At 41.7% G+C, this 14,184-nt stretch overlaps 1 protein-coding gene across 6 annotated transcripts in view; it reads right to left on the bottom strand.

The window, feature by feature from the left end:
* SPAG17 (sperm associated antigen 17) overlaps positions 1-14,184 on the bottom strand; it is a 282,801-nt gene that overhangs the window by 42,684 nt on the left and 225,933 nt on the right. For all 6 annotated transcript variants that reach the window (XM_045000967.1, XM_045000963.1, XM_045000962.1 and 3 more), the window contains 5 exons: positions 13,905-14,058; positions 12,882-13,105; positions 12,433-12,577; positions 10,970-11,124; positions 10,326-10,511 (listed from right to left, as the gene is read on the bottom strand). In XM_045000967.1, coding sequence (XP_044856902.1) covers positions 10,326-10,511; positions 10,970-11,124; positions 12,433-12,577; positions 12,882-13,105; positions 13,905-14,058 — 864 coding nt within the window. The remainder of the gene's footprint in view (positions 1-10,325; positions 10,512-10,969; positions 11,125-12,432; positions 12,578-12,881; positions 13,106-13,904; positions 14,059-14,184) is intronic.

The raw sequence follows: 14,184 nt of genomic DNA, 5'->3' as shown, positions 1-14,184 counted from the left end.
TTGAAGCTGTTCCACTTCTTATAAATAAATATTCACTAGGTCAGAGAGTGAGAAAAAGCAAGATGTTGACTCTACAGTCCAGTGCACTTATAGTACCAGGGATATGGGAGACCTCTATTCAAGTTCCTACTCCAAAGCAACCAGAGAAGAAATTTGAAAACAGGTTTCTCACTTTCCAGGTGAGATCCCTAACCAGTGGGCTACTGGGTTTTTGCGCACCCCTCACCCCACACACACTTTCTTTTGTATAAGTTAGGTGTGCTCTGAACATGCCCATTGAATTGGGACCCACAGGTGAGTTAGGCAGGGGAACACCTAGTTTGAGAATCCCACTGGGTTTTAGGTATGAATGAAGGCTCAGAGAAGCTCATTAGCTGTGGGGCAACATCAGTATTTAGGTGGCTTTGCACATGCCCATTGGAGGGAACTTAGGCACCTTTGGGTCTGTAATGCAAAGCTAAACTTTATTATACTGTTCAGCCACAAGGTGGGAATGTGTTTAATATACCTTATTTAAGCTAACCTCAGCCAAACCTGGCAGTACATTAAAGAATCTTATGGAAGACACATTTCTGGTGTCTCTCTGAGAAGGAGGCTATGTAGCCAGTCTATATGGTACAGGAGCCTGATCTTCTAGTAGCAGCCTTGCAGTCTACTGTGTACAAGATGGATATGACATGGTGTCATAAGTAAACAAGTGCCAAATCAGAACAGACACGGAAGGAACAAAGCAACAAAGATTGGATACAGAAGGGAAAAAAAGCATCACAGGTTGCAGGATGGAGCTCATCACCAGGCCACTCTTTAACGTCCCAAAGAACTTCAGTTTTGACAAACCTTCATAATGGACAGACAAAGTATTTTGCAAGATTTTGCATTGCAACCAAACTTCACAAGGAAACTGGAGACATTCAGGCATGTTCTTTAGTTTATGCTAGGGGGAGGCAGGGAGAACATATCTTTAAATCTTTTACCTTTACTGAAGAGAGTAAAAAAGATGACTATGCACGGTTTCTGGCTATGTTTGATGCATACTTTATATTCAGAGAAATGTGGTTTATGAAATGCAGATTTTCACCAGAAAATTCAAGAATCAGGAGAGAATTTTGAATGTTTTATAAGAGGTATGTATGCATTGGTTGAAAACTATGATTTCAGGAGAACAAAAATGAAAATAGAGATAGGCTGGTTATTGGATTAACATGTAAAAATCTTTCACAGCAACTACAATTTTGAACAGATTTAACTCTGTACACAGCTATTCAAATAGCAAAGCAATTTGAGCTGGTGAAACAGCAAAACCTAGAGCAATCTGCCACACTTTCAAAACAAGAAACTAGTTTAGAAGCTGTTAACAGCTGCAGATTGAGTTCTACAAGTAATTATCATAAAATCCCTAAGCCTAAAAGGGACATAATCCAGGCAAACAATAACGCTTTTCAGACTAAATGTAGAAGACATGGAAAAATTCATAGCCCAGCCACAGGTACAAGGTGCAATAAATGCACAAAATATTGACATTCTGCAGCTGTTTGCCATACCAAGGCAGTCAGGGAGTTGACTAATATTATAGACAATCAAGAACCATTGTTTCTGTGATCTGTTATGTGGTGATGATATAGAGCCAGTCTCAAGAATGAAACTGAATATTCATGGCAAGACTACTGACTTTAAAATTCACTCAGAATAGATGTCACAGTCATCTTAGAAGGGACTTACAATCATCTTTGACCCCTCCCAGCAGTGAAATCACCTGACACAGACTTGACTAACCCTGGAAGTATTCTGAACTGCATGAGCCAGTTCACCACAGAAACAACTTACAGAGACAAAAGCTTTTCATTCAGAGTGTATATGATCAAAGGATCAAAGACAACAACCTTCTCAGCTGCAGTGTGGCAGCCACCATGGGCCTAGTGAGAAAGGTGGAAGAATTCAACAAAGTATTTGATAGTATTGGACTTTTGAAAGGAGATTTGGTACAAATAACCTTGAGACAACAATGAACCATACAGTATACATACACCTTGCAGGATTTCTGTCCCATTGCTTCATAAATTAGAAACTGAATTAGAGAGAATGGAATAGATTGGCACTGAGAAAATCTCTGAGCCAACAGTCTGGTGTGCCCCAATGACACTGATTATAAAGAAAAGTGGGAAAATAAGAATATATGTGGATCTTAAAAGACTTAATGAAGCAGTTGCGGGAGAAAAATGCCCCCCACCCCCGCAACACTGAATGACTCCCTCCCCAAAGTGAAAGGAGCTACAGTATTCTTCAAGCTGGTTGCCTCAAGCAGATTCTGGCAAATTCCTTTAGCCAAAGAGAGTGCTAAACTGACTATATTTATCACAACCATTGGGAGATTTTGCTTTCAAAGATTACCTTTTGGGATTACCAGTGCACCTGAAAGATGACAGAACTGTTAATGAACAGAAATGGAGTTATAGCATTCATGGGTAATATTTTGATATATAGGTCTTTGGTGGAAGTCCTAACCCTATCAGTCAGTCTGGACTGAAGCTAAACAAGGAAAAGTGCATTTTCCATGAACACCAATTTGGGACACACAATAAACATAGATGGAATCAATCCTAGCCCTGAGAAAGTAAAAGCAATTGAGAATTGAATGCACCAATAAATTATCAGAATTGAGATGCATATGGGGGATGGTAGTTTACCTTGATTGATACCTACAAGACCTTTCTACAGTAATGAAACAACTGAAAAAACTGTTAAAATCCAACACATCTTCGTTATTTTCTAAACCAGCTATGTGCCTAGGACTATTGATTTCAAAGGGAGCTTGGTGCCTAGGCACTTCTGCAAATCCCACTCGGTGCTTAATACCATTACAAATCTGGTCCTTGGTGTGTGTGTGTGTGTGTGTGTGTGTGTGTATTCACAGTGGAACAGCTTCCTCAGCTTGTCCATAGTTTATTGCTAGTATACATGAAGCTTGTAGTCAGTGTTTTCCCCAGGAATTGAGGGGTGAAGGTGGGCTGTATGGCACCATAGTAAAAACTGAAAACTGTTTCATGACCATTTTATTAGATTTAACTCATGTTTTGAAATCATCACACAAATTAAAGTTGGCTACTCAAGCATTCTATGAAGCACGACATCTACATCCTTCTTGGTTTCTTGTAATAATTTTGCACAACTCTGTTAATGAACTTCTTGAATGCAATGTGTTCATCTTTGGTGGCTTCTCGTGTGTCCAGTATTTCCATTCCTTCAGTTGATATGCTCATTAGTTCATTCACATGATCAGGCAGAAGGCGACTTCTTTCAGAACACAAAATTCTATTCAATGATGAAAATGAACACTCAGCGGTAGCTGTTGTGACTGGGAGTAGCAAGAGATGAATTCCTACTTCTTTCATCCCAGGAAACATAGCATAAAGATCAGGTCGAGCCACTAGTGATGTTAAAAAATAAGTTGAAGTCAAATCTTCATTCATTTGTCGTATGATATTCCACTCTGTGTTCAATTTTTCTATTCTGTCCTGAGCACATGGCAGCCCCATTGCTGGTAGTGCCTCACTTCACTCAACTGTCAGTGTTTTATAGGACAGGGATCTGTAAAAGCTACGTAGAGGTTGAGTAGAATCTAAAAGAAGTCTGTGTACTTTTTCAGTTGTCTTAAACACTTCTTGTCCTCTTCACTTAAGGATTCAATATAAATGCCTTCATTAGTCAACTTCTGGACTGAAGTCTTTGCTTCTTCCAGTACTTTTTCAATGGATAGCTCTCTGATTGACCCAAATGTAGCTTCTATTGCTGGACAAAGATCTACTACTGTTGTAGCAGATGCCTGGATGGCATTGTTTAATGACCTAAATGGTTTCAACAGTAGACTTACAAGAGACAGAGTGGCAATAGTCTTCTCTGAATGTAGTAGCAAAAGTAATCCACCAGCCTCACTACTTAGATCCATCCCATCTTGGTAGATACTTTCCAAAGTCAGTAATAATGGCTGGAGTAATTTTAAGACAACAGCCAAGGATCGCTCATGAGAAAGCCAGAGGGTTTTCCCAGGTTGGACTAATTTGAACTTCAATCCCAGTGTATCTTCTATATTTTCCAATTTATAGCTTTTAAAATGTTTTTTGAAGAGTCTGCAGCTTGTACTAGCACTAGTTGGAGTAGATGGCCTCTGCATTGTGTATAGGAGAGATTAGGGTTACATTTTTCTCTGAGCAAAGCTTGCACACCACCATGTCTTCCAGAGAAGTTTGCAGCTTCAGCAAATGCACAAGCAGCCATCTGTTTGGGGTCCAATTGACAAGCATTTAACTCTTCTAAGACGTGGGTTGTCACAGATGCAGCCGATGTGTCTTCTATAACTTGAACATCTAGAAATGCATCTACTGGCCTGTAAGCGTCCGCTGTTGGGGTTCGCCCCTCTCTGGGGCGGCTGGGAGCCAGGCCGCCTCACTACACGAGTCTGGTGAGCTGGTGAATTAGCCTAGTGAGGCAGGAAACAGTCAGGAGCTCAGGCCCTCAGGCAGGGGCTGAGCAAACAGTTCAGTAATTTAAGCCCAAACCCTAGGTCAGGGCGGGGCAACAAACAATAGTTCAGGGCTCAGACCCTCAGGCAGGGGCTGAGCCAACAGTTCAGTATATAAGCCCAGGCCCTAAATCAGGGCGGGGCAACAAACAATAGTTCAGAGCTCAGACCCTCAGGCAGGGGCTGAGCAAACAGTTCAGTAATTTAAGAAGCCCAGGCTCCTGGGCCTGAGTGTCGGGGCGAGGGGGTCAGGATGACAGTGTGATGGTTAGAGATGTACAAGGGGATGGGTGCTAAGTGGCTATGTCAGAGGGTGTTAACTAACTATGTCAGAGGGGCAGTGCATAATTTGTTTGTATTGATGTATAAAAAAAAATCTCAGTGGGAGTGTCTTTAGCTGGCCTAGGGGATAATGGAAAGTCCTGCCATTAACTGAGCTAGTCCATTGCAACAGGCATACGTGTGTTAGTGTACCTTTAACCACTGAGCCAGGACATTAGGACTGTGCTTCGTTGACAATAAACCTGACCAAATGCCTTGGAACCAAGTCTGTGCATTTATTGGGCCGTTCGATCGGAGCCTGCTGTACAGGCTATCGGGCCAGAGTCAGTACAGCATGCAGAAAGAACACACACACACAGCCAACCATCTATCAACATGGAGTAAGGGGAGAACTGGGACTGGCAGGACAAAGAGACTGGGACCAAGAGCCAGTGAGGGTGGAGATTGGGGCAAGAAGTTGGGAAGTGGGTAAGCGGAGGGACTGACATTGGATGATGAGTCCAGGGAAGGAGATAGTACTGGAAGACAGTGCGGGGAGGAAGGGAGAGATCTATTGGAGGAGGGATAGTTCAGTGGTTTGAGCATTGGCCTGCTAAACCCAGGGTTGTGAGTTCAATCCTTGAGGGGACCACTTAGGGATCTGGGGCAAAAATTGGTTCTGCTAGTGAAGGCAGGGGGCTGGACTCGATGACCTTTCAAGGTCCCTTCCAGTTCTAGGAGATTGGTATGTCTACAATTATTACCTTAACTATGACTGGCTGGATAAGGAGTTTGAGACTGGATGCGGGATGGGAGAGCTTGGAAGGGTGGAGGGGAGACTGGGATTCAGACAGCAAGTCCTGTGTGTGAAACTAGGACTGGTGGTGTAAGGAGACTGGGACTGGGCTGATAAGTCTGAAGAATGGTGACTGGAGCAGGTTAGGTAAGGAATACAGGACAGAGATAACAAATCAGGGGTGGCAAATAGATAGGTCATTGGAAAGGATAGAACAGGAGTCAAGCTTGGGGAGAATGGGCAAAAGAATCAGTGTCCACTAGAGTAGACTCCCCTTGAGAGTTTGGAATGGAATTCTAGAGTTTCATCAGCAAACTACTGTGAAACCCACTGGCAAAGTCTGTGCCCCACCCCTTCCAATGTTGGCCCACATAGAGGATGACAACCTACTACTATCATCAGTTATTCCTTTGCTCAAGTAAGTAGCTAAGGTCTGTGTGTTGTGGATTTAAAAGTTCCATCCCTGCTGACTGTAGCTTATTAGTTTATTTTATCATCCATTTATCATTGTATCATGTGATGTCATGGTCGACTCATATATAATCAATGCTTGCAAAATAGATTTGAATTGAAGAATTATAGAAGTATAGGATTGATAAATATTTAGGAGTGATGAGTGTGTATTAGGTATATAAGTAAAGTATGGCTGAAATACAAGGCCTACAGGCTGAGACCTGTAAGATTTTAGCTTAGCCATACTAAGCCATAGGTTTAAGAATGTTTGACAAAAGTGAGTGACTTTGGAATAACCCTATGCTCGTAGGGTCACAGGGTTACTGCATAAGATGTGCCAATAGGTGAGGTTACAGAAAAATGGATTGCAATAAACCTCAAATATATTGTCTGAGACCATGAGACACCTGACTGTAACATCTTTAAATGTCTGTCCTGACTGCAGGATACAAGTCATTCATAAATGCTAATGAGAATAAGAGGAACTATGAACAACCTATGAAAAACAGGGCACACCAATATTCATGGGGTGTGAAAGTACAGATAAGGGAAAGAAGGCTGACTGACACCTTCATGCATATGCATAAGGTGTTAAGTGTGGCTAGAATTACAATACAAAAGAGGGTTGCCTGGTTGGGTAAAAGTGGGAAGACCCCACGAGAACCCCAGCAGGAACTACCCCTCTAGCGATTATCATCTATTGAGGGGTCCATCAGACCCAAGAATATCTTTGAGGATGTGATTACTAATACAGTTATAATTATTGCATCGGTTTTTGCAGGATATCTATATGTATGGGTAATTGTAACTTTACTTATTGCTTTAATAAAACTTGTAATACAGATAAGACTTTGTACTTCTTATTGTGTCTGTGGTCATTGTCCATGGACTTCGTGTGTTCATCGAGCCTCCATATTTGAGAAAAGCACCAGAGACCATTTCGCCCTGTTATGTTTAAAACTGTAGCAACTGGAGCCGAACCCATGGTAGTGTAATCACTAAATTCACTTTAAATAAAACAAAAGGCTACATGATGAACATGGGTATCAGTATGATGCAACAAAACAGAATTTCTGTTTTTTCAATTTGCTTTTTTAAAAACATAGGAAATCACACTAAAAAAACTACATAAAAATACATTATTAAGGTTGCAAAGTCAAGCACTCCAAAGTCAGGAAATGCCAGAATTAAGGTTGCATTGCAATCCTGATTTGCCCTTCACCCCCTTGTGCGTATACATTATGACATGACCACGCATTCTTTTTTCCACATGACCTCTGACTCATTCAGTGCACAGGAGAGGATAGACCTACTCTGGGGTGAATCAGGATTGTGCAAAATGAAGGCGGTTGTTGTCTGTGGAAACGCTACACATCATTTGTTGTAGAAATTTGAAGATATGTTGTGAATGACACAGGAGATTGCAGGAAGAGAGGGGAAGGTCTCATGGTTAAGGCAGCTGATGATGCTGTATTCTATTGAACTGTATTCTATATCTGCCTCTGCCTGTGTGATGCTGAAGTCACTTAAACCAAACTTGTCACAGGTGATCACTAATTGTGAGTTCCTCATTTTCTGGGTGCCCAATTTGAAGGTCTGTTCTGAAAAAGTGATGAGCATTCATGGCTGCAAGTAAAGTCAACCGAAGCTGTGTTTTGAACATGTAAAATGCTACATAATGCTAAATACTCTGAGAAATCAGGTCATAGGTGTCTTAGATTAGATACACAAAATTAATGGAAACTTTTGACCTTAATCTTTCTGTACCTCAGTGTATCATCTGTAAAATGGAACTAATACCACCTCATCTCACAGGGATGTTGTGAAGTTAAATTAATTAATGTTGGTGAAGTATTAGCTACTACAATGATAAGTGCTATAGAAAAGCCCAAGATAGCTGCTCATTTAGTGAGCCACGGTCCAGCTTGTGCATTGAATGAACCAGGCATCCTGTGAAAAAAACAGTATGTGATCATGTAATTAAAGATTGTATCATAATGCATACACCCATGGGTGATTGTGATGGAGTGCACAAACCTTACACTGGAAAGGAAAGGAAAGAAAGGGCTACTCTTGAGCCAGGCAGCCCCACCCCACAGCACCTGCAAAACCTGCACACGCTGGAGGAGGAGCTTAAAAAGGGAAGTAGAGTAGCTCAGTGGGAGACAGACAGTGGAGGTGAGTTGACCTGCATTCTGAGCTCCTGGGAAGAAGCATCACAGGAGTTCTTGCTGTCTGAGGCTGACTACAGAGACCTGACCAAGTATACAAAGAAGGGACCAGTGACTCTCTGAAGGTTGAGACTGTATCTTTGTGTTTAAGTTATTTACTTTACCCAGGGGGAAGAGAGGGGACTGGAAGGAAGTGATCCAGGGAGTAAGCCATATAGTCTCCCAAGGTGCAGGACTTAGCTGCCTACCATTGTGCACTGGATCACAGCCCAGTGGTGAGGGTGGGCCCATGCTCCCCTACCAATCCCAAAAGAGGGACAACCCTAGGTGGGGAACCTAGTTATAGGGAGACCCTGAAAGTATGAAGGTCTGGACCACAAGACCCTGACCCAAGGGGAATTCCTTGCTGAGTTCTGAAGACTTCCCCATTATCAGACTCTTTATATACACTTGAAAGTGTGACTTGGCTGGAGGGCTGTGTCATGGAGAGGACAGACCACCATGGGCAGAGCTGTAGTAAGAAAGTGGAACACCTGGGAGGTAGACGACCTGCCACATCCCCACCTGAGCCCTAGACGGCACTGGCAGTGAGTGTTCCCCTTCACAAGGCTGAATTAAGGTAGTAAAGGAACCTGGGAAAATGAAAGCTGGTTGCAAACCTAACTATAAAGAAGTTATTGCAAGAAAGAGATTACATGCGGAAACACACCACCACTAAGCACAACACTGGAAGCACAATACCGAGTCAGAAAAAACACCTTCTGATTAGTAACCAATGTGACTTCCTATCCCCTAGATGCTGCTTCATGGACTCACATCCAAGTACTAACCTAGCTCAAACCCATCTAGCTTTTAAGATCAAAAAGGATCACAACACAAAGCAGTGTGACTCTAGAGACTGAATCACACTTTTTACATCTGGTTTTGCTTTACAGAGTTGTCAGGAGTCTACCCTCACTTGAAACTGGGCGGTTTCAAAGTGAGGACCCGCATGTCTTCCCCCACCCCAAAATCCTAGGGTAGGTCTCCCCTTCGGCTGCCACCACCCGGTCAATTCCGTGGGCCGGGACACCCCTGTTTCCCCCCTTGGGAACACAGATCAATTCACAGAGGAGGAACCTCCCCCCTCCTCCCTCTCTCCAGCCTGCTCTGGAGACAGAGTTGCCTGGATTCAAACGCCTTGAATCTCTACACACAGGGAAGCAGCCCACTTCCCCCTCCCCTTCCCCTGAATTTCCCCAAGGGAAGGAATTAACCAAGTCCAAAGAAAAGAAAAGAATTTATTAAAGAATAAAAAGAAAAATACAGAATCTCTATGAGCCCAAGCTGGACACTCATAGGGTATAACCTTATCAATCTCTGGAGAGAATCCCCTCTCCCCCTTTTCTCAGTAAAAGCAATATCAGCAAACAGGAATAAAGCATTTCCTTTAGCAAACACACAATTGCAAATATAGAAATCAAATCATAAGATTAATTTGCCTTTCTAATTAATACTCACTATTAATTAGTAGAAACTACTCCAGGAGAACTTGGGGACATGACTGTCCTCTGTTAAATCCAAAAACAGTTCTCACTCAGACAAAGGCTTCCCTCCACAGAGATTTGAAAAAATCTTATCTCTGATTGGTCCTCTGGTCAGGTGGTCACCAGGTACTACATGTTAACCCTTTACAGGTAAAACAGACCTTAACCCTTAACTATTTGTTTATGACAAGAGTAGTTTAGGTTTAAATATTTTAGTGGGGTTTTGTAAGAAAATGCTCAGTATCCTTTCCCCTGTTCAGATCCCAACTCTTACAGCTACTTCCTTTGCTTAGAATAGTGCAACAACTCACATTAATCAATGTGACTTTACAGACGTGATGCAGTTGCACACCAAGAGTCTCATTTTGTGTGACACTTCTTTTTTTGCCTCTAAAGGTGAGGGAGCTCCAAAAGTCACTTCCAGACTGAAGTCTACTCTATGCTGAGGTACCATATCCAGTGCCCAGCTGCCGTGACATTTGGTTGGCTAAGCTGCCCACCCACAGTATTAATACTACAGGGCTACAAAGCTCTCCATTTACAAAGTAGATAAAACTACTTAACACAAAATACAAGTTCTGACTTCCTACTTTGTATTTTACCTTGAAAAGATTTCCTTCAGGATCCAGCATCTCACAGATAACATTGGAGGTGTGTTTCATAACGTATCTCCCTGCTTGTTTCTCTTCACGCTTGCAGAGAAGCTGAGTTTTATTGAAAATCTCATGGGAATAAACTGCTGAACAATCATCATCAATGAAAAGGCAGCCGGTACTGGAGGGTAACACCTGCCATAACAAGAGGAGAGGAGGTTCAGCTGCCAATGGTTGACTTCTGAGTTTAGAAGCAATTTGAAAATGAGCAATTGTTGAATTCAGGAAGAAAAATCCAATCCAGACCTTTAATATGTAATTATCCTGTTTGGAGGGAGTGGAGAGGGAAACAGAGAAAGACAAAGCCCATGACGTAGGCTGATGTTAGTCTGTGCAATATTTTAAACATTAATATTTTTAATATGAGAGAATTTTTGAACTGGCTTCTGAAGTAAATGGGAATCCACAGAGTTGTGGAGTTTGAGTATAGGTGGAGTGGCCACATTCTGCAAAGTTGGAATCTGGATAGGATGTGGAAAGGCCATAGAAAAGGGAGTTATGATAGCTAGGGTAAGAGGAGACAAAGGCAGGGATGAGAAGTTCAGAACACAAACACATACATTACACTGTTATAATCTTAGACTAATGCTCACCTGATATGTTCCCTGTGGCTTTGCTATAATAGATGTCCCATCTCCAAAGATGGTACAACAGGTGCTGTCTTCACAGTTTGTTATAACCGTAGCAAAGTCAGGATTCTCCACTCGTATGCATTTTACTTTCCTTCTGATAGTTTGTGGAGATTCACCTAGTAATGAACACAGGTTAGCCACGCCAAACAGGAGGACATGAACTGTGGGACAATCTATGTCTCAGTTTCTTTATCTCTAATAGGACTGGACCTTCAGCTCTTGCACAGGGCACCTTGATGAACTCTTCTCCATAAAAATTCCTTTCATTGAAGGCACCTGCTCTTATATTCTCAAAGCAATCTGTAGGCTTGGAATTCTCTTAGACTCTGCACTGTATGTGGACATCCAAGTAGCTACAATAGCAGAAAATCCTCACTATTATATATGGCTTGTCAGAAGATTATGTGTAGTAGACCTAGCCAAAATAATTCATGCATTTGTAACGTATAGGCTGTACTATTGAAATTCTTTATATCTGGGAAGGAAGCCCCATGCTGTGAGGAAATGCATCAGCCCACCTATTCAGCAACACAGCTCACAAGGAACCCATCATCCTGATATGCAATTCTCTAGACTGGCTCCCCTTTGAATACATAATCCAGTTTAAAGTCCTACATAGTCCTGTCTACCATTTCTCCCTTCATGACCTGAACCTCTCACCACATTCCACGAGAACAATGTCACTGTCAACCAACAGGGGTTGGCACCTGACCCTGAGAGACAGAACCTGCACAGCAACTGGACCAAAGGGACATACTGCCAGAAGGAATATGAATGACCATTAGCCTCACTGCATTCAGAGACAAATGTAAAACACACCTCTTTGCACCTAGGCTTTCTCACAATAGCACCGACTTCTCACAGATCCAGTAATTTAAAAATCAAACACCCTTAGTCTGCTTGTCGATGACAGGAAAGAAAGAGAAGGATTTTTTTTAAAGTACACCTCTACCCCGATATAACACGACCTGATATAACATGAATTTGAATATAACGCAGTAAAGCAGAGCTCCGGGGGCGGGGAGGGGCGGGGCTGCACACTCAGGCGGATCAAAGCAAGTTCGATATAATGCGGTTTCACCTATAACGTGGTAAGATTTTTTGGCTCCCGAGGACAGTGTTATATCAGGGTAGAAGTGTAATGAGAAGTATGCAGCTACTACCACAGTGATGAGGGTCAAATAAGTGGATCAATGGATGGATGGAAGACCTGCTTGTTAATTCTCTTTTGCCACATTGAAGTCTATTATAACAACTCCTGAAGAAATAAAGTTCTCCAAAGAAGCCCATCCTAGACCAACTGAGATCAGATTTGTTGTGTAGGCTATACATAAAAAACCTTGGTTGAAAAATCTATTGTTTATGTTGAAATATTACAGTTTTACAAGATACAGGAGTGGGAATTGCTCCCTTTTTGATTTTACCTATTTCTTCATTATCCTCAGATACAAAAGGTTCCTCATAATCTTGATAAAATGTGGTGATTCTAGTACCATCAGCATGATCCACTATCTTGGTATCATCCATTTTCTGAACCATTAGCACCTTGTCTTCTCGCATTATCATAACCTGGAAGGGTAAAAGAATACTAGTTTCCAATGGCTCTCAGATACCACTGTAACAGCAGTATCAATAATACATTAGATAGATAAGATAAGATACTGCACATTTGACAAAGCTAAACAACACAATTTTATATTGCTCAGTGGTTTGAAAGTTCAGAGTTTTTTCCAAATCTAATACCTGTGTATCTTTAATAGTATAATATTAGAGATCTAAGGAAACATATCCAATGAACAAATTCTGTAACAAATGTTATCAGCCAGAACTTTAAACTCAGTAGGATAGAACTATGATATTAGAATAGCAGTACCATTCCATTAACTGGGTCAGTTGCCTGATAAGTTAACAGTGGCTTCAGATCCATTCTGTTTGCTCCCTTAGTGCCCACTTGAATGCCTGATGGGATGGTTGTTATCCAGGTGCCTAATTGGTTGTCTACAGGTTGTAGCAGAGTAGGCAGGGGTTCCTGAACAGCAGATTCAGGCAACTCATATTTGGCTGCTGGTGCTGTGCTACCTTTGTGGCCAAGCTTTCCTGTAAGAACAGAAACAAACACCTATTGGTCTAGGTCGGTGTAATATGTAGCACAGAGCGTCAAAAGATGTGTCAGTAAACTATAAACTTTCCTGGAATATCAAAACAGGACATTGCAAAATAAAAAAAAATAATAATAAAAAAAATAAAAACCACATTGCTGTAATGTGTAAAGTGTGGCTGGAGGCCCAACTGAGATCAAGAAATCCTGAAATGTGGTCTCACTTGCCTTCTCTCTGTCTCTGCAGGATGACCTTTGCTACAGGTTTTTACTGATGATGAGCTCAGTCACCAATTTCTGTTCATGAGATAAGGCCCAGTAAAGTACAAGTTAATGTTATGATTATGGGTAATTATTTTGAGCTGTACTCTGAGGTCCTTACTCAGTTGTTACTCAGCCCTTACTTAGCCAAGCACCTGTTGACTTCAAGAGGAGCGTCCCTGAATAGGGACAGAGTAAAAGGTGAATAAGGTCTCAGGGATTTGATATTACCAAAGGTCTGAGGATTTACTTTAATATACTTTGTATTGGGTCACTCTGGTATTGGTGAACTCATATATATATATTCATATGTGTGTTTTCTTCCACATTAGAAGAAAAAGAAAGGGCTGGAGAGAAAGAGGAGACATTAATGCCTATAAAGGTGACAAACTTGAGAAGTATTGCAACACTAAAGTGCAGGGAAAATGGCACATTCTCAACACTGGCAGAACTTTCAGGCTGCAGAAAAACTTTTTCTGCTGGGTATGACCTTGCTAAGATGCAATAATTCCAGCTGATTAACACTGAAAATGCTACCTTTTTTAGTGCTGATGTCAGTAGAAGGCACCAGTTTTGGCAATGGTTGGCTCTGTAGGCTAGTCTCAACAATGGATGATCGTGTACTAACTGCAGGTGATGATGTTAGAACTGAATCGGGACTCTTGATCACCGTGCCATCAGGAAAAAGAACCTCGGGAGAAAACAAAGCAGTTTCTTTATATTAAAATAATTTCAAATAACAAAAAGAACATAAAACAGAAAATGTTCAAATGAAAGTAGTAGATAGTGGAGGAGGAAAGAAGCCCTCAGAGTGAGT

This window comes from Mauremys mutica, chromosome 1, assembly GCF_020497125.1.
Source record: "Mauremys mutica isolate MM-2020 ecotype Southern chromosome 1, ASM2049712v1, whole genome shotgun sequence".
Lineage (NCBI taxonomy): Eukaryota > Metazoa > Chordata > Testudines > Geoemydidae > Mauremys > Mauremys mutica.
Note: the sequence above shows the minus strand (reverse complement) of the source record. Positions and strands in the feature narration are given on the sequence as shown.